General features: G+C 30.3%; 2 protein-coding genes across 8 annotated transcripts in view; one reads left to right on the top strand and one right to left on the bottom strand.

Moving 5' to 3' along the window:
• The window catches only part of LOC109609093 (poly(rC)-binding protein 3), a 97,103-nt gene extending 79,297 nt beyond the window's left edge, over positions 1-17,806 (bottom strand). For 2 of the 7 annotated variants that reach the window (XR_007547568.1, XM_049965116.1), the window contains exons 1-2: positions 17,542-17,804; positions 5,606-5,668 (exon numbers count right to left, since the gene is read on the bottom strand). Coding sequence is in view for 1 of the 7 variants with exons in the window: in XM_049965113.1 (XP_049821070.1) it covers positions 5,606-5,668; positions 17,542-17,544 (66 nt within the window). In the remaining 6 variants the exon portion in view is untranslated. Of the gene's footprint in view, positions 1-5,605; positions 5,669-17,541 lie in introns of all 7 variants that reach the window. The other 5 variants (XM_049965114.1, XM_049965113.1, XM_049965110.1 and 2 more) reach the window with 4 other exon arrangements.
• Positions 17,807-20,178: 2,372 nt separating this feature from the next.
• On the top strand, positions 20,179-21,363 carry LOC109609070 (uncharacterized). The gene has a single exon (XM_020025691.2). The coding sequence runs from the start codon at positions 20,232-20,234 to the stop codon at positions 21,333-21,335; it is 1,104 nt and encodes a 367-aa protein (XP_019881250.1). The 5' UTR covers positions 20,179-20,231; the 3' UTR covers positions 21,336-21,363.
• The last annotated feature ends 314 nt before the right edge of the window (positions 21,364-21,677 follow it).

Genomic DNA, 21,677 nt, shown 5'->3' with positions numbered 1-21,677 from the left:
TGGTTGGCTTCGTGAATAAAACGTGTCCAAGAGTCATAAAAGCTGATAGTTACAAATCAAAATATTAATGCTTCTATTTGTTTTTGGTTTATTATTCGAAAATTATTATTTAAATTATTTAATAAGGTTTCCAAACTTATGTCCAAAAAAAATAGTTTAATTTAGGTTAGGATAAATTCTATTTTACTTTATGATATCTTAATAAAAATAAATATTACTATAACTATAACTCTATAACTTATAGAAACATTTTTATTAATCCCCTTTACAGAAGATAGAACTGTAATTTTAAGGTTCCCAAACTTTTGTCTAGGAGTGTATATACAATGTTATTTAATAGTTTACATTTTGTCAGGACTACAGGATAACAATAATGGAAACGTAAGGATCAATCAGCGTCGTTTTAAAAAAGAGAATTAGAAAATATTTTAAACATACAGTAATGGCCATAATTATAGCAACTTTTTAAAATATATTAAAAATATGATCCGTACCACTAAAAAATATGATGCCGTATCCATTTTATTGTTTTTGCTGTTATTATTGTGCAGAACATGCAACTGCTGTTTTTAATTTTATTCTTTAGAAAGTTGAATATCTTTTTATTTTCAATGGACAAAATTTTTGTAAAAATTGCTACTTTATGATCCCTCATTGCTCCCTGTGAATTTAAATCGGTTATTTACTATAAAAGAAATTATAGTTCGGCTTATGTTAAATATCCTACAGAGACAAATCTATACAAAAAGTTTGTTATACCCATAGTGAAATATAGGGGTGTTTCAGATATGTTATATGAATGATTCCATTCTTCTGGTTTAAGCTCCCTTGGATTTATTTTTTGTACAGAGATATACAATGTATTGCATGTATGTATTAAATAACAATTTGTTTCCATATATTGAAGAGATTATGCTCTTAATAAATGTGTTTTAACATGAAAACAATCCCAAACGCAAATCAAAATTCTGATGGATTGATTATAAGGCTAAAGCATCGATGTTTCCCATCCCAATCTCCAGACACCAACTGAAGAAAACATTTATGTTTCTTTTTAATTACTGGACTTCACCATGCTGATAAAATTCGCTCTTATTTATTAGCATCAGATGCGATTTACAAGGGTCTCATAAATTTCAATTTACAAGGACCATCTATCACAATATCCTTTCAATAAGATAATAACGGTGTCGTATTTCTTTTCACCGTGGCATATTACAGAAGTAGACGCGAGATAGAGCCCAAAAGCACCGGCAAAACCACAGAGACAGCGCGAAAATTTCCGGTGAAACGTATCTCGTATCGGAGCCGCAAATCAGATGTTATTTGCATTGCTGGCGACAGATACCGCGATGGGAGAACGGCACGTGGTTTCCTTTTCGGCGTCTGCGGCTTGCTGTATCGTCTGCCGTGCGCAAATGAACAAACACAACGTGTTCAAACTCTTGGAACGTCTTCAGGATTCAATTAGGATATGCGGGACGAATTTAAAAACGTTCGACGTTTATCACATTGAAATAGAACGTTGACGTTTCATTCAATATCGGTTTGCTCAATGGGTAGACGTTTCCGAAAAGGAAAACATTATACTGATACACGGACATTAATTCAGCTCTTGTTAGGTAAAATCTGTGTGTTTTAAACATTGATGGTTAATTTGCTGGAGCAGCACGGATCGGTAATTGCTCCGGGTTAGTTTGGGAAGGTAGTAATTTAAAATGGCCCAACAATACATTGTATTTGGTGGCCCCAGTTTCGATGGACATCCGAAAGATAAAAGCGAAGACTGATTGACTAGCACGGTTGCCGCAAACCGATGATCCTGAAACAAACCAGTGTTGATGCGGTTTAGTGATCGAGCTCCTGAATAACGGGTCCACGCTAAATACTATCCTGATGTCGCGGTTGACCGTTGAAACGATGGCTTAAATTTCAATGAGACTGCAGCAGCTGTATGTTTCCATAGGATTATTATGCACCATTGTATTGAAAATAATTACTTAAAGGAATGTAATCGTTACTTCGTGCAGTTTAACTGGCCCTTTGTTCTGCGGATAATTACCTCATAAATTTTGCATGATTCAATAAGAATCCATTTTAGAAATCCTAATTGTTAAAGTTTCGGTATAGAAGTAGTTTAAGTATCTGGGGTACGGGGGACGACTATCAAAGTTCCATTGAAAGCGAGATCCGCGAGCAAATCTCAAGTGAGAAAGTAACACACATTTGAACGCTATCAGAATCACAAATCGTATTCATGACGTGAAAACTGAACTATCAAAACTCAGTTCCCGTCGTCGCACAGTCGTAACAACATTAAAAATCCATTAATATCCGAAATCATATTAAAAAATCTCTTTATTACGGAGATTTCAATGTGCACAATGTGGTCAAAATTGGTTGATTTCGAATGAATTTCCAGAGCTGATGTTAAGTTTTTTAAAATCGTCGCAAATCACATCGAGATGTTTCTGTATGTTCCTGAAATATTTACAAAAATTTACACCTGGCAAAGTGTGCAATAAAACTTTATTATTAAAAAGTTTATATTAAAAAAATTTTATATTCAATAAGCCACAAAATCTCATCACTTTTAAAGATGCTTTTATAATACTTTCTTGAAATATCATATTTGTTAACTTGTACCTGAAAAATGTACTGTGTAACTATGTAATTTGTATTTATTATTTTTTGATCATTTTAAATATTGTTTTTTTTTTCTTTATTTTAATGACAAATTCAATTATGATTTACATTTGAAGTAGATTTGCCCTTATTTTCTTATAATTTTAAAAAGATATATTTTTGAAGTGATTATGCTATGTAAAAATGTGCCACTAAAAATTTTTATAAGCTGAAAATAATGAATTGTGTAGACTTAAATTAGTTTTATTATTTGGTTTTATTTAGTCTGGAATTACTTGGAACACCTTTTGTTTAACCAACTGTTTAATTCTTTACAAACACAAAATTTCTAAGATAACGTTATATCTTTCTGCAAAGATGGACTTTAAGATAATAAGAAGGTTATACTGTAATTTTATATATAAGGCAAATAATTATCAATATATTTTATTTTCTGGAGAACACAATAATTATTCACATCTAAAATAAATCTAGAAAGGAAGTAAAGTATATTCTGCAATACATAAAATTGGATCACTAAAACAACTGGATAGTCTAAAAGCAAAACTCAACATCCGACACTCGAAAATGCAGTATATAAATTTAATATATCTCAGTTACTTTCTTATCCAAATGTTACCTATTCTTCTATTTGAAGAACAATATTCAACAATTACGAAAAAAACATATAAATTGGTACTGTGATTGAAACAACAGTGCGTCATCTCCACGTCAGTGGCGTGTGCGGCCGGCGGCGGCCGTCGAATAGAAACGCGGCGGTGCAATCAATGCCCCAGACAGAGAAGCGTCGCGGCGCGCGCCCGTCGCCCCGGCAACCAAACAAGAGCGCACGAGACTTCGGCCGTTTTCACCTGTCCGTGTGCCGTCGGCTTTCTATTTCTGCTACCAAAAACCGTACCAATTAAATGTAAAAAAGCAATAATTTTAGTACACTTGGCGAATAAAAATTGATAATAATCGAAAAAATAATTTACGTTAATTATTTGAATATTTTAAAATTTTTGTAAACTGTATTTATTTCCCTACATTGTATTTAAAACATGTTTTTGGTTTAAGAATGTGACAGATGTGTACTCTTTACAAACAAGGAAAAAGTCAAAAGAGATATCAAACCAACTAAATACGATACAATGGGCGATTTCAAAAGTGATTAAACCATTTTATGAAACGAGTACCAACAAAAAAAGACCTGAACAGAATAATTTTGTCATAACAAGACTGATATTTAAGAAACCAAACTCTTAGACAAAGTTTTGTGACCAGTACTTTACTGCAACAACAATTTTCATTGATTTATAATGTAAAAATAAGCCAGGATATAAGGAGAAAACTAAAGGAGGAAAATAACCCCGTACCGTGTTGTAATAGGTCCCTTAGTGACTGCAACATATCGTAGGGATCGCCTGAATTTCGCTTGAGGGTACTTTCATTGGGGGAAGCTGAGTGGAGCCATGTATTGTTTAGTGATGAGTCTAGGTTTTCTTAAAATAGCAATGATCGTGGTAGAATAGTACATAGGCGACCAGGAAACATCACGTTCAATGTAATATAGCCGAAACTCTTACTTTTAGTGGAGGATCGGTAATGATTTGTTTGAGTAGGCATTAGTTTGCATACGGAACTGGTTGTCATTGCTGGAGGAAGCTCCAGGGCTGACAGGTATATAAGGGAAATCCTAGAAACTCATGTTGTACCCTTCGCTACCTTGACAAGGTAAATATTCCGCTAATGAACTGGCCAGCTTGAAGTCCGGACTTAAATCCGATTGAATATTTATTAGACCATATAGGAAGATTAATTAATTTAATTAGAGCACTTCAACCGCCACCACTTTAAATCAATTAGAGGAAAAGATCATAGAAATTTGGGAGGGCACTGATAAGAATGTCAAAAGGACATTGACGCGCCTGATGAAAATACTCCATGCATAATACTATAGATTTGCCTTAAAACTGTGTGCTTAATTTATCAAAAAAATACTTTAACAAAAACAACATTTTGTTTCATTTTTGTATATTTTTAAAAGTATTCCATAATTTTGCGACGCAGTGTACTTATTCGAATAAAATAAAATTATGTTAACTTTAAGTTAATAGTGAAAAAATTAATTACTTTTTGCGATACCTAACATTAATGTATAATAATACTTTAAGACATAAACATTTATTTTCTCTATAATAAACTGACATTATTATAATATATGGAAAGAAATTATGAGTAAATTTGTAAAACGTTTGTTGAAAAAATCTTAAATACGACGGTTGATAAATATAAATCCTTCAAATTAAAAAGGTTTTCATTCTTATTACGACTAAGGACAAAAAGGACAAAAACCTTTTAAGATAAATGAGCTTTATAACTTAAACAAAGCTTCATAAGTATAACTTTTATAATTATAGGATTATCTATTGTTCAAGTATTTAGCCAAGACATGATATCTAAATCTAACCTCGGTATTTCAAACTAATTAATTTGATAAAACACTTCAACTATTATTGGATAATTAGTATGAGAACATTGTCTAGAATTATAGTCAAATACTCAAATATTGTCGTTAGACGTTAGTTTATTACAAACGATGGCAGCATTAGTTTTGTTCTTTACAATTCACGGGCGGTATTCACTTGGGAGTAATACTAAAACTGGTATATTTCATCATTTTTCGAACAAAAGAGTCTACGAAATGAATATAGAAAATTCATAGTTTTATTTTATAATTCTGCCAATTAGTATTTTATTTAATTTTTTATTTTTCATAAACAAAAGCTGTGATGAATATATGCGGGCTGTGTTTTATTTCTTTTTAGAATTATTTTTACTCGTATAAAATTCATTTTAAATATTAATATTAAACCAATATTGAATGATATTCCAAGTATTAAAAATAAATATCACAATAATATTTCTGTTACATAGTTTTATTTTAATAGGAGTAAAATATATATCGCATTTTACTAACCTTTGTTGGGGTTGTTGTGAAAGTATTTACTAGCTTGGAATTAGATATGGAACATCTGTATATCTGAAACAAAATAATTATTTATTATATATTTAATTTTATTAGATATGCTGGTGAAAATTTCAGAAAACCTAAACAATATTTCGTTTATCACATACGACAAATTTACTGTTGTTTATATATTTTAATTCATATAATATTTTAGAATAAGTAATTATAATGAGTGATATATATATAAATAAATTCACAATTGAAAATTATCTGGGACATATGAGCCTGACAAGAACTGAACTTTGTGAATTGAAATTTTCCTGAATAAACATGAAATTTCATTCATTATCTACAGTTTCATAATTTGTAAGGGTTGCCCAAAATCGCTTGTTTCGATACTGGTGAAAAGCAAGGTCTCGCGTATTATTAAACTATCTAGGCAACATTTGGTTACCACACAACCCTAATTCAATACAATGTTATTATGCGAAAATAAATTGTTTCGAATACAACACATGGCAGAAATATAGAATTTGAAAGTACACTTCAATTATTTAAAACCCAATAATGTCGAAACTTTTTTATAATCATATTTTTATATAGATTATTAGGATTGAGAAATAAAGGGAAGAATAATTTATTATAATAACGTCCTTTGGAATGCTAACTAAACATATCGTAACAGAATTTTCTTGTCAATTAATTTCTTCTATTAGTTCCAATGATTATTGTTTTAAAATAATTAGTAAATATTAATTAACATCATTCATGACAGTTTAATTGTGGTAACTTATTAAAATATATTAAAAATATGAGCCGAACTACTTGAATGCCAGTACCTATAATGTTTTTTATTTTTTCTGTTCGAAAAGCTTGAAAGACAATGGGCAACTGAATAATTTGAATGTCAAGAAATAACCCAATCTGATCGTCAGTTAAATCAAACGGGAGGAAATAGGAATTATTGAAATTAATTCAAGGACTGTGGAAAGATGGTTAATGGATGGGTGTTCGTTTCACCTCAGTCCAGCAAGAAAAACCTTTTTTATTAAAAATGTGAAAGTCAATTCTTCTGGCATAAGCCTCTTTAAACTGATTTATGTACAGAGATATATTAAACAACAATTTACTTCCATATATAGAAAAAATAATGCTCTCAATAAATGCATTTCAACAGGAAAACGGTTCTAAACACAAATCCAAAATTGTGACAAATATAACCAAATTCGATACAAAAATTTTACAAATGAAGACAGCAATTAAGAAACTTGGAGGACTATAGAAAAATTCGAAAATGGAGTCTATGTCACGGAGATGGGCCAAAAATATAAAACAAAAAGTTTGTTATACAAAGTGTTAATTAGTTGACATCAACTAAAAGAGATATGACTATAATTAACATTTTAAAAGTTGCTATAATAAATATGATATTCTTTCTCACTGGTTATATAGATAATAATTTAGTGACATTGCATAAATTTCAGTTCGATTCATATTTTATTTAAGTAAAACAGTAAATGAATAATAAATAAAATTAAATATTATAGTAAAATTGGTTATACACACAAGTGTAAACAAAGGATATATATTTATTTAAAATTTCATCCACGTTAAACAAAATAATTCACAGTTAATTTGAAATGATACAAATCAGATAATATGTAGAGATAACAGTTATATTAAAATTGAAAGCAAATTGATGTCAATCTCTTGAAACTCAATATTACGCTTTAAGGACAAAATTTAGGAAAAACACAAACGTAGAAGGTTTAATTTATTTATGTTGAATATAAAGTTGATTGCCCTAAACTTATTCCCATTCCATTATATCTAAAGCGAAAAGCATGTTCGTTGAGGCGCGTCCCCCACTGTATAAATTATGCAATTCTGAAATTTCAACTTTATTTACGAATTATTTGTAATGGTGATGACATTTTCTAACTGATACAATGTATTGCTTTTATGTCTGGATAACAATATTATAATGAAGACACTTTTTAATTTAAAGGAAGGTAATGAGGAATGGGTTTCTATAAGTTAAATGATTTTTAAATGAAATTAATGATAGACAATAGAAAATTAGCCATATCAGATCAAATTGATGTAAATTGTTGATGCAAATTGCATTACACAGGATGTTCCAAATGATCTATAGGGATATCCATGACATATCATTTCCGTAATGTGCATTTAATACAGTAATTTGACATCCTGGTGCCATCATTGGATTATTCAAACTCAAAATCATTACTTTATTGATCACATTAAAAAAATAGTAATTCAATATGTATTACATTAAGCTTATTGTTGATATTAGGAATATTTTATCTTTTTTTTTAATTTTAAAATATTAATTAGTTTTTTAATAATATTTAATAAAAATGTAATAATTTATCTTGTGCTTATTAAATTTATTTTCCAGTTAAAAACAAAATCTGTTTTAGATTAAAATAACCAACTAAAACTTTTGGCTCATTATTTTTATACCAAACGTATATTAAAAGGATCGAAACATGCAGTAGAAATAATACCGAGTAAATTCATTTTCAATGGACCGACTGAATGTGAGAGTTTATCTTAAATCTGAAACTCGCTGAAAAATGTGTCTAAGATAACAGATTTTATTTCAGGAAGTAAAGGTTCGACGTCGTGAACTGAATAAGGAATTCGCCCAGACATGAAACCAAACTCGTGAAAAAGTTTTTTATTTACGAGTAAACAGCTTAAAACCTGAAATTTATGATGTCGTATTGTGTCACCCACTTTCATGTGGGTTCATGTAATCCGTAAATTCATACAATTAAAATAACATAAATTTAAAATGACAGAAAACATTTCTTCTTTGTGTATCAGTATACATCTACGGTATAACAAGTTACCAAGGGCAATGAATGTTTCTACAACATATATTTTGAATATTTTCGTAATACACAATACACCAATCCTCACAAAGACTCCGCAGTCATTATTTTACCGTTCCGACTTATTTCTTTGATCCATATATCCACTTTCGCCCTTTGAATGGCAGACAGAAAAAAATCGATCTAATAACGACTAAAATGATGGGAATAATAAACCTACGGAAAATCTGAGATTACGATCAGTTAATTTTTTTTTGTTTTGTTTTTTATTTAATACATCCGCTTCGTCTTTCCGCTCCAATTTTATGGGCTTAGTGACGGAAGGTAAATCCACATATCAATAAAGTCAAAGCTTATAAGTTTCATCCCCAGAGATGTCCTTCCTGACCAAGCAAATAAATGTGTTCGCTTTATCTCGACTATGAAACTTTTCCGTGTAAATAACAACTATAAAGTGTTTAATTAATTTCGTACTTGAGAAATAATTATCTAATAGCATGTCTTGATGAGGTGTGAAATTTCATTTTGATATTAACATGTTTGAAAAGATTAAAAAACAATTCATGAGGGAAGTTCATGTTAATATGCAAAACTCCAATTCTGGTTACAATATATCGTATTCGTAATCAGAGATGCAAAGTTCTTCATTTGTATCCTTTAATCGCTCACTTCTAGAAACCACAGAAATTTGACTCTTTTCATGGCAGAATATTGATCAAAACCAGTTTTTTTAAAACAGTTAGAAGTTATCTCAGTTTTAATGACGATAGTTCATGGTATTATTTCATCAATGTGTTGCTAAGTTTTTGTTTTCCCTCAAAGACTTCTTCCATCTTTTGAGACAATAATCAAATTGTCTCGTTGCAAAATAAAAATTCAAATCATCATTGCAAATGTTTCCAATAAATAAAATATTAACGGTCCAAGTTGTATTGATTGATGATCAAGCTTTAACAAAATCAGATATATTTTAGAATAAAAACATACATGTATGCATATCCATAGAAATAGTTATGATTTATATTATTATATTTTAATTAACAAAATTGTACTAAAACTTTATTTGAAATTACAGTTTAATTGCAACGAATTACAATGAATACAACATTTCAATATGAAATTTTAATTACAAAATAATACAATTCGTTTGAGCCTTATACTAGAAATTGTATAGCTAAAATAAATCAGAGATAATTGAAAAATTCCGCATTACGCCAGCAGATTTCGTGATTCTGTGCATTCTACAATGGAAGCATTATTTTAATTACATTTGGAAATGGACAAGTCCATGTATTCGTTTATTATCCTTTCATACAAACAGAACTACAAAGAATTATATGAAAAGTTAAATGTTTTTCATTACGTTCTCTTTGCAAAACATAATCTGTACTATTTATTACAACAAATTCTATAATTAATTTCTAAACCTAGTTTAAATCATAAATTTATTTAATATAAATATCGTTATTTAATTTTAAGGTTTGAACTGTTACAACTAGGTTCAGTCAGTTAACAATTTCTTGCCAAAAATGTCGATTATAATTAAAAAATTAATATTTTTTTACTTACTTATACAACACATTAAGTGTAATTTATTACTTGACCATCTCTAAAAGAAGATAATAATAATTTGTTTTAATAACATTTAGTAATATAAATAATAATTGGAAAAGTAACAAGATGCTTATAAGTCTCATTATTATAAATAAACATATATGTAATATTATTTTAAGGCACAATATGTACATTCAACGAGGGTTTTTAGATATTTTTATTACAAAAATAATTTTGTATAATTGTGAACATCAATCTCTAGAAATAAATCATGGAGAAACTAAAGTTTTTTCTTGAGCAAGTATTTCAGAAGTCGCATAAATACAAATCTTATGCATGTTTTCACTTGATAATTTAATGGACCGCATAAACATAATAAACGTCGTCTTAAGGGAGAAGTACAAACACGTGCACATGACCCGCCTGAAAGCCACCACGAAGACGTGATCTTGAAACTGGCTTTTGACATTTGATAGTTAGGACACCTTCTCGTTGGTTTATGACTTATTCATATGACACCATAACATTTGTTAAACAGCAATAATAATTTATATTACCTAATGTAAATCGATTAACAGACCAATTTGGTACAAAAACCTTTTAACAATCGATGTAGTATAATGAATGTGAATAATGAGATTTGCTTTGATCTAATTTAAAAATGTTTTTTCAAACAAATGTAAAAATAATTTAGCAGTTTTTTATTGCACATATGAGTTTTTAATATAAAATTGAAAAATAATATAAAACTGTTTCCCAGTTGCTTTAAATTTTAATTAATTTTTGCCAGGTTTACTGTATCCCAACAATACATTTCTAAACAATAATAAAAATTTGACGTATTATTTAATCATATAAATATGTAAAAGAAAATATGTTTTTTCGAAATTAAATATTATGCACCAAAATGTTCGTCAATTTCAGATATTGATTATTTTTATTATTCTAAAAGACATGAATACTAAAAATAGGAATTTACATTCATACAAATTCTATAAGCGAATTCATGCTATGAAATGACCTCCTCTTTAGAATTAAACAGTTTATATTTAAAAAAATTGATATAGTCAAAAAGTGATTATTATTTATGTAGAAATATCTGGACTATATGGTGAATTCGATGCAATATTTTGAAGCTTCTTCTGAGTCTCATATGCGTACTTTTTTATTTTTCAATATAAAAAATTAAGGCAATTTTTTAGTTTCATTGCTCTCTGTAAATATAATTATATTATTTTTTTTTCTTTTTTCTTAATATAGTTATTTAATAAATGGTCGAAATGTAACTGTAAGAAAATTTACAATTTATTGAATTACCATAACAAAGAAACAAAACGGCTAAATAAATGGTAGATTCGGAAAAATTTGTTTGAGTTTCAACAACTTGAAAGAAAATTGAGAACTGAGTAATTCGAAGGACAAAAGACAATCCACTCTTATCGTTAGCTGAAATGAAAGCCAACCTGAAAGAAATGGGACTAGTGGATTTTGAGAAGATTGTTAGTGGATAGAGATTTATTTGTACAGTGATATATTATTCAACAATTTGCTTCCTTATTTTGAAGAAATGATTCTCTTTACACATGAAAACGATCCCAAACACAAATCCAAAATTGAGTAGGATTAGGTGCAAATTAAAATTTTACAAATTTAAATAAACTCATCACGGCTATTCAAGAAATTTGAAGAAATATAGATTTGCCGGAACATGGTAAAATATGTGTCAAGGCATAAATGTGAAATTAATGAACACAAACTTAATAATTAAAAATCCTTTTCAAAATTAAAGTTATATTTTATGACCAGCAACATTTTATAGAATAAGAATATAGTAGTTTTTATAATACTGTATAAAACAAGACTAGCTCTTTTTTAATAGGAATGTCTTCTTTATCAGTTCTCCATTTTTTCTTAAGTTACATATGACAAAATCCATATCTCGATAGCACAGACAATTTCTATTCAAATTTCTTGTAATTTCTTCAAATTGAACGCTCTACAAAAAAAGATATTTTTTACGCAAGAAGAAGATATAAGAGGTCAAAATTTGAAGAATTTTGAAGAATTTATCTTTTTTACATCTATAATTTTTTTACATTTTATAACTCACAAATAATTAATCATTATAAACAAGATCTCCTGTAGTTAATCGATTAATCTAACCATTTAGAAGATTCTAATACTTTAAATTAATCCATTTGTCATGAATTTTGAAATTACCTGTTTCAGAAAAAAATATTTTTTATTTAAGAAATATCATTAATGGAAAAGAAAAAAAGTTCCATTTCATTATACGAAATTTTATATTTTGATGCAGTACGAAAATTACATTGAAAAAATATTTTTGAGCTATATAAATTATATAGCTATATAAATATAAAATATTCAATTTTATGGAAAAAAATTTCCGTTACATTTTAAAACCCGTTGAAAAATATTAAATCTTCAAATTTCGACCTCCGATTTCTTCCAGACCGTAAGAGTTATGAATTAATTGTATAGAGCGTTCAATTTCCTACAAAAAATGTAAACAGAAATTTTCTGTACCAGCAAATAATGGCGAGATATAGATTTTTCCATATGGGACTGAAGAAAAAAAGGAAAAACTGAGATGAGCAGATCTTTCCTGTTAAGATTAAGAGCTCATCTAGGAACCAATTTAGAAGTTAAAAAAATATTTTGGCCTATTCTAGTATTTATATGAGACCTGTCGTGAACGACATCCTAATACTGAAGGTATATAAACTTCTAAAACTTGTTGAATTTGTTGCATTTGAAGTGTCAACTCCAGAAACAAGAAAATATCTGCAGCTGCGCAAAAAAGTGATGAAACCCACTTTTGATTACTGATATTCCGAAGCCGTGTCAGCCGTAATCTTACCCGACACGTTACAATTGTTCGTAGTTTCTGCATCGACTATCATATATCCGGGTGTAATTGTTGTGGCTGAATCGCGCGAGGCAACCCTGTCGCAGTTGTGTGTTCACGTTGCGGAGGCGACACACAAAGAAACGAAAAGTGTCATGCATTGAGCCGGGCTGGTTGCACATTCAATGCCCCGACATATCTCTACCAACAAGCGGACACTAATACCGATAAGAGTCCCGGCGAATTTCAATAACCGAGCAGCAAAGTGTTTTATAAAAGGCAACCGATCTTTTGTGTCGCGCCTCGGTCGCCACCACCCCCTCGGTCGACGCTGAACATGCATGTCACACCCGTCGGGGCTTAATTGGATGCGAATCGCTGATTGCTTTTTGTCAGCGTGTGCGGCTCGCAGGACACCGGATGCCCTACAAAAATCTGATAGATACACTTCATTGGTTGATTCCATCAACGTATTTCGGTTTATTTACTACATTTTGTGTTTGAACTGTGTTCGATGTTTATCTTTAAATTGGCTTTAGCTATTATACATATTTGCGGATTTCTATATGAGAATATATAATTATGTAAATATATTTAATTAATAATGTAAATTAAGTTAATTAACAACAGATAACAAACATTGTTATTAATTATAAGCTTCAATAACCCCAAAATAGTATATATAAATTAAAATATAAATCTTTGAATATTATTTTTAACTTCATTCTCTCTTTCCAAAATTGTGTTCATTTTTCTATATTTTCTAAATATAAAAGAGGAGATACTTTATTTAACATTGTCATATCCATATTTTTTTAGGAAATTTGGTATGTCCTCATTGAAAGGATGTTAAATACAATGAACAATTTATTTTTATGTGTAGTGCCCTAATCGATATTTTTGAATATTTTTATTGTCAAACATTTTAGGTATTATTGATTTAAATCGAGTAAAAATGTGTTTCCATCTTATTTCACACTAGATGTATAAAAAATGTTCAAAACTGGTATAAAAATGTGTAAGTAGCATTTTTTGGAGTAAAATAAATCTATAAAAACCATATAAAATTCTGTATGTAAATAATACTTTCAATGAAAATAATATAAAGTTTACTATTATTTAAAAAATTTATAGCATCTTATAAAAAATAGGAACACTGGATGTCTTTTAAAGTGGATAATTTGAGTTTCCTATAATAAATAGATATTATTATATTATATATTATTTAAATATTTGCAACTCTACATGGTTAGTATTTAAAATTTGTTTTACTTTTTATATATTTAACAATAAAAAAATAAAAAAATTACATTTCATTTCTTATTTTGTTCTTATTTTGTTACAAATTTCCCAAGAAATTTGATGATATTGGTTTTATTACTGAGTTAAAAATTCTGTTATTGAATCAATTTTGTTTAATTTATGCAGGAGATTACATTGTTTATTAAAACTTTATATTATATTGGTTGCAATATAACCCCATTGGTATTCAGAATTTTTAAATAATTCAAATTATTCAGTACCAAAGAGTGTGTTTTATATTTTTCTATATGAAGAATATAACTAAATATTAATTGCTCAAATTTAATTATTTAATTTTATTTATAATTTACACATTTGTTGTAATCCATAACAATATAATTTTTATCTGTACTTAAAATTAAATTAAAAGTTTAAATTTCGTTCACATTAAAGATTTAAAAACATCTCACGAATTACTCAATACTAATTTACGTTCAGAAATTTTACGACATTTATTGGAACGTACCAGAAGTAATTGATTTTAAAATTTAATTTGACGACATATAAATTAGGTTCGAGCACTGAGAAACACATTAAAACGTTGCAAGGAGCATATTTATAGCACCTTAATTATGTTCAGTATATTTAATTCGAATTCTAGACGTCCTCAGATTTTTGGCTCGACATCTAGACGAAAATTATTTTATGCCGAATCAGCAATCAGCATATTTTCTCACTGCAAAATTCAATAGTTACCCCCCATTTATTTGCCTTATACCGTACCTTAATCCCTGACGTTTTAGCCATTGCCCCGCATTTCGTTGCTAAGAACTACAAATGATTTAAGATAAAAGCGATGCGATTTTGATTTCATTGAAAACTCCAGAAATTAACTGAAACTAAAAGAGGCTGAATAGACGTTCTCAAAACTTTGATAGTGCATTTCTTGAAGTTTGTCACGTCTTTGTTCTCGACCCAGAATTCAGTGAGGCGCAGGCCGGCACAAAAGTAGATAACAACGAATTCACTCGTTAAAACGTGCAATCAATAATTTTCCAACCAATTATGAAAGCGAAAATGCATGTGTAGCATCACGAGGTATAAAGAACATGTTTCTTTTATCACTACACATTTTTATCGCTTTATTTCCGCAGCCATTTCGAATGGTACATGTGCTTTTATCAGTTGTACAAGTCTTTCACATAGAAATGAATGTCTTCTATTTTATGGGAAGATTTGCTCTCAATGGAATTTCTAATTAAATCATACCAGTTTTTTCCCGGTTTTATTTTCACAAAATACTAATGAGCTCAACGAGACTGCTTGGCATCAAACAGCCCTTACATATTTGGTTGCCAGTTGCTATTTTTGTAGCAAATAAGATTCATTAAGTTGCAAATGGCTTTGTTGAAAATTCTTTTGGCATATTATTCAAAGACTAGTTTTAATTTATGATATTGGTATATGCATTTTTATATTTTATATTCTATTATTAACCACATTTGTCAGTTTTATTTATTTATCCGGTTGCGAAACCTACTTTTAAAAATATTTAAAAGCTGATAAAGTTTATCAAATGACGTTTCCATTATTTAAAGAGTATTACCAAAGTTTTACCGAAAAAGTGTGACAATTAAACCTCTTAACATGCGAAATGTAAACATTTTAAAGAGGATTTCACTCATGTTGCGTATAATTCCATATTTATAAAATTCATTTCCTCCACAATTTACATGCGGACTAAAATGAGCCGGCCCGTTGTTCCTGCGGTAATGGCACTTCAAAGAATACATTTTGTACGTTTTACGAGCAGATAAAAATCATTTTATGCTTTCGGCTTCTAAACATTCCCTCTGTGACCGTTTCGTATGTCATAATATCGGCATAATAACTTGATGATGAATAATTTTGCATCATTCGTATGCGGTCATGCGCGTGTGTGTGTACCTGAGTTTGTAAAATAGGGTTTTATGGCAATTTTGCTTATTCGAAATTCAAAAGAACCAACAGAAATGTTCACAACGGGGTCGTCTTTCGATGTTAAAACTTAACACTGGCCGACAATTGCGAGTAGGGAACCAAAATACGTTTAGTTCGTCGTGCCATTCTCGATTATTTATACATGCGACAACTATGCGACTATTTATAGCTATGAATAACCTTAGATTACTAGACAAATGCAACTGCAGTGGATTAGTTGTTGGTCATTGATTGGCGACGCTTCTAGAGTTTTAGCATTTGCGGGATTCTTTCGGAGAATTGCAGGCGATGCAATTAATGGGATTATTGGACATAGCTTACATTAATATGCCGTTACAGATTTGCTTGATAGTGTCAAGTTTGAATCCTTCCGCATTTTGTTATTCATCGTTGTAAACTTAAATAATTAAAGTGAACCATGAGAAGCTATTGATGTAACTGTATCTAATTTAGGAGAAAAGATGAACAAACAATAAAAAAGTATGAAAACCATAAAAAATTAAAACTGACTTCTTGATATAGCGTCATTCCTATTTATTTGGTTGCATAAATACAGTGTTAGTTATCAGTTGCTAAAAGGAAATATAAGTGTTGGTGACATTTCTGAGGTAGACAATTTTAGACTCTAAAATTAACTTGAATGACCTTACATCTCTGGGTGTTTTATCTTAAATTGCCGTCTTTCAGTACGTTTAAATTACTTAAGATTTGTTATTCTGTGACGAAACAATTATGCTTTAGTAATATTTATCAGTTATTATGTCCCTATACATAATTTTTTCTACAAAGAAATGTAGAAACACAATTAGCTCTGAATAAATTAAGGAAGTTGTTAATATTACTCTTATAGTAACAAAATTACTCATGATCAACAAAATGAAGCCACCTGTTCCTTTTCATCACAATTGATTTATGTTAAAAATTTTGCTAAAACGAAAAAAAAAAAAAAAAATTGAGTCGACATAATTATAGGAATAATAGACCAATTTTGTTATAAATTATAAGATATTAAATTATTAATTAACTTTTTATTTCCAGACAGGACAAAAGACCAGCAATGAATTTACCATTAAGCTTCATCCTTAAGACTTAATTTAACAGACCACAATTTTTTTAACTACTTTAACCATTTAAAAACAGTTTTCAATTTATATGTTTGTAGTTCCAAAGAGTACTCGTGCGTTGTAGGACACATTACATAAAAGGGCAATTTATTAGCACATTTTACATACATGACATACAAAATTTGTTTGACCTTCAGTTCTGTAACTTAATGTATATTATTGGTAATAAGTTCCAAAATAATAACTGCGTCGACAAAAAATAATTTATTTATTACCAATCAGCAAGTTAAGGAACCGAAGTCACTACGTGGTGGAGCTAGCGATTTATTCGGTAACACGGATACGATTTACAGGGTAACACATGTGGGTACTTGCCATGCAGTGGAGCGGATACTTTGCGGATAACTTCCGGGAACAGAACCGTCTTGGATGTTTAGCACAGGTTTGCCGCAATTTACGTGTCGGTCGAAGTCGATGGAAGCGGCGTCGCGTTAACAGAGCAGGACTGATGTATTATTATTATTATTATTTTTTCTAATTTTAAATAAATTACAAGGGTCGTTCGGACTAGGGAGGTTAAGGTTGCCGTTCAGAGAGAGAGAGAGAAAGAGCGAGTGAACCGCACGTAAGCTTTGCCCACAGTGGACTGACGCCGCACGACGCTCCGTTATTTCCCAATTGCGGACGACACACGGGGATGCTGCGCCGCACGCGTCCCGACGACCACGTCCGCCGGCCACCTCTCTTATTTCACGAGGAGCAACACCGAGCAACGACTGAACTACATTGTTGTTGTTTTTTTATTCTTTATTCGTCGGGCCGTCTAGAAGTTTTCAATGGGGTGTTTTGTTTTGTCTGACTTTGTGTTTTGAATTGTTTAGGGCTTGTCCATAATAAATATATCAACTAAACTCAATATAATTTTTGTTATGATTTACGGATTAACTTTGTGTACTTGAAAATATACAACAACTTCATCGCATGGCATACAAATTAATTCAAATGTCCAGGGAAGCTGAGCATCACTCAAAGGATTATTATGTCTGTAAATACGTTGGTGGAAGTTTATAACAATTTTTTTATTATCAAATTTAACTTTTCCCCTTCTGTATTGCTGACGGAAACCTCATTTATAATCCTTGGTCTGTTAAGCGTCAAACAAGTTTTAGATCACAAGTCGATTAAGTTTGAATAATTAACCACCAAGTAACTTGTGATTAACCCATTTAGCATTCAGTACATAATAAAATATGTAGGTACCTACTTACGTACTTGGAAAATGGTTTAGCGGCTTGTTCGAGTGAAGGGGGCAGTTTCGGGGCTGAGTCGGTGTTCCCGCAGGACAATGTGTCAAACTGGAACATGTACAGGTCAGCACTATAGAAAACAAGTGTGTGGGGTCATAACTTTTAATTAACCTCACCCCAGGTATAACGGCGTGTTTGCAGCGCTTTGATATGTGGCACTAGTCTCCCGCAGGAATATAGTGGAGCAGAAATTGCACACTTTGTACTTTTAGCCGTGTATATTGCATTACTTGAAAACGGGATTTAATACCGTCTTTAAATTGATAAATTACTTAGCGCGGGATAAAGTCCTGAAGTTTTTGACACTTTTGGTATTGCCAGTGAGTGAGTAACGGATAAACATATAATACGAGACATTTGTAAACTGCCTTACCATACAAGTTCTTAATCACAATCTTTTATCGTAAAGGTTTTTAAAAGCCGAACGTTTAGTCCGGACAATATAAACAACATAAAAATATTTTACAGCTTCAAATGACCTAAATTTTATATCTACTTTATATTTCATAAAAATAATCTTGAGATGACTTGAATCTTTAAAAAATGCAACATTATTTATAGTTCCATTATATTAAATAATAATATTAAGAAGTTTTATTGACATATTTTAAGATTTTTAAGTTAAACTATACATATTTTTTGAAATCTTTTGTATACTACTTAGTTAATGTTTACATTAGTTTAAAACATTTTTTGGGTTAATGCTAATTAAGTGATATAATTCATGTAAACTTGAAGAAACAGAAGAAGCACGTTGCATTAGCAATGGTTTACTGAAGATACTGTAATGTTCAATGAATATGGTTAAGATAAACAATATCAATATCGTTTTAAAACCAACACCAAAATTAAAATAAGCAATTTCTCTTGCAGAATCCTCGACTTGTGTTTGAAAATTGGCCTGTCATTAAACTCCAATTAACCCTTAGAAAGGGGCCTCATGCAAAGAATTTCATTAAAAAGTTGGACAAGAGGATTCTAAACAAATTAAGTTAGGATAATAAAATAAGGCATGTAAAATCCATGCACCCAAGGCAAATGAGTCTTTTATTGATCATATCACGAATAGATTGAAGCTGTAAAACCTGGTGGTAGTTAAAAGTGTTTTAATTTGATGATTATTTATCTGGTAGTCTATTGACGACCTACACGAACTACCAAGAGACCAAATGATCAAAACAACTGTTTAAATTCTACTTCTTCTTGACAACACAATCTCACGTCACTTTAGAAACTCATAGGAACCTTTAAAATATTAAATAGGAGGTTCTGCCGCATCTACCATACAGGCCAGATATTTTTGGATCGATGAGGAGGTCAAAGCTAAAGTTGATCTCTTTTTTACTTACAAGAACCCACAATTTTTTTCCTGTGACATGAATTTGTTTATTGATTATAATGTTGATTATTTTGATTAATAAAAGTTATTTTAGAGAATATTATGTTATTTTAAAGTTAAACATTAAAAACATAAATTAATTTTTCCGATACCTAATGTTATGGTTTTATTATATTATTTTACATTATGATATACATTAAAAAAAAAAAATTTGTTCTCTTTTCATTCTTCACTACTACTAGTCTGAACATGTGTATGTAATTATGGCACAGATTTTAAATAATAAATATATTCCGAAACACAATTAGCATGTGGTTGTTGTGTTTTTACTTTGACGATTTTATTAAAATGTCATATGTCATTTAATTTTACATTGCAGTTTATATTACCACATTTACTTTTTATTTGGTGTCCTTGAAATGTTGAAAGAGAAAAAGAAAAAAGTGTTCAAGCTTAAGAAAATACCGCGGATATTACTCAAAAAGCAAAACAATAACAATGCATACAAAGATCTCGAAGAATACAATGATCACAGATATAGAATTCATACAGCAAAACCCAAAGTGGATGATAAGGCTGCTGCTTTTAATTTTATGGAATCGTTGAACAAAAGAAGGGCCCTAGATGATGCCCTTGCACAAAGGCAAATTGATCAAGAAAATAAAAAACTACTAATAAGACTTTACACTATTGACAAGCTAGGTGGGGCACAAAATCAATCCCATGCTTGCATGCAATACAGTAAGATTGAACAATTTCAACAGCATTACAAGAAGATCTATATCCAAAACTTAAAATTGTATGAAAGAATTAAAAACGCCAAATCAATCTATGGCCATAAGGAAATGCGAATCGAGTGGCAAAAAGAGAAGAAAGCCATTGACCACATATCCCTGTATGCGACATTAGATTCCATAAAGAAACGAACTGAAGATGAAAAGTTGCTATCGATGCCTTCAGTTTGCCAAGACTTATTGTTGTTAGACAGCATTCAGAATAAACTTTATGCATATCTCGAATTTAGCATCAAGGGAGGCAAAAAGCTGGGAAAGGTTTATGTGCAACTATATCAAGATGTCGTTCCGGTAACTGTGCAAAACTTTTACGAAATATGCTCCGCCAGAAATAAATTCGGCTACACATATAAACACTGCAAGGTCCACCAGATAAAAAAAGGATATTATCTTGAAACGGGTGACATAACACATGGCACGGGAAGGGGAGGTTCGTCCATTTACGGCAAAAATTTTACTGAAGAGAACCACATTTTGAAACATACAAAGCCGGGAGTTCTGTCTGCGTCTAGGATCAAATTCAACGAGAATAATTCGAAATTTATAATTACCTTTAATCCAATGGAGTCGTTGGATAGAAAAAACGTTGTCTTTGGATGCATCTATAAGGGGTTGGACGTTTTACGTGTAATGGAGGGCTATGCAAGGAAAATAGGCAAACCGATTGTGGACATTATTATATCGGACTGTAATGTGATTGAACAATTTTCAATGAATTCCACTGTATAGATTTTAAATACTACTAATAAACTATTTTCTTAAATCGATGTTTTATTTTGTATAATCATTAACAAATATTTGTGTTTGTTTAGGAACAGTCAAGTAATATGTGTACCAATATTGCACGTCAAATTATCTTTAACTGGGAAGCTGAAAATCAACAAGTACAGCATGGTAATCAGCAAGCGACAAGGTTGCGTCTGTTCGGCAGCAACTAGTTTAAACACTGGAAGGGACCGTGTGGAGGATGCATCGCTTTGACCGCCCACTTGAATATTACCCCGAAGAACATTTAATTATCTTCGCTAGGCAAAACTATGTGCCCGCTTCAAAATTATTGTGTTACAGCTC

Source organism: Aethina tumida, chromosome 3, assembly GCF_024364675.1.
Source record: "Aethina tumida isolate Nest 87 chromosome 3, icAetTumi1.1, whole genome shotgun sequence".
Lineage (NCBI taxonomy): Eukaryota > Metazoa > Arthropoda > Insecta > Coleoptera > Nitidulidae > Aethina > Aethina tumida.
Note: the sequence above shows the minus strand (reverse complement) of the source record. Positions and strands in the feature narration are given on the sequence as shown.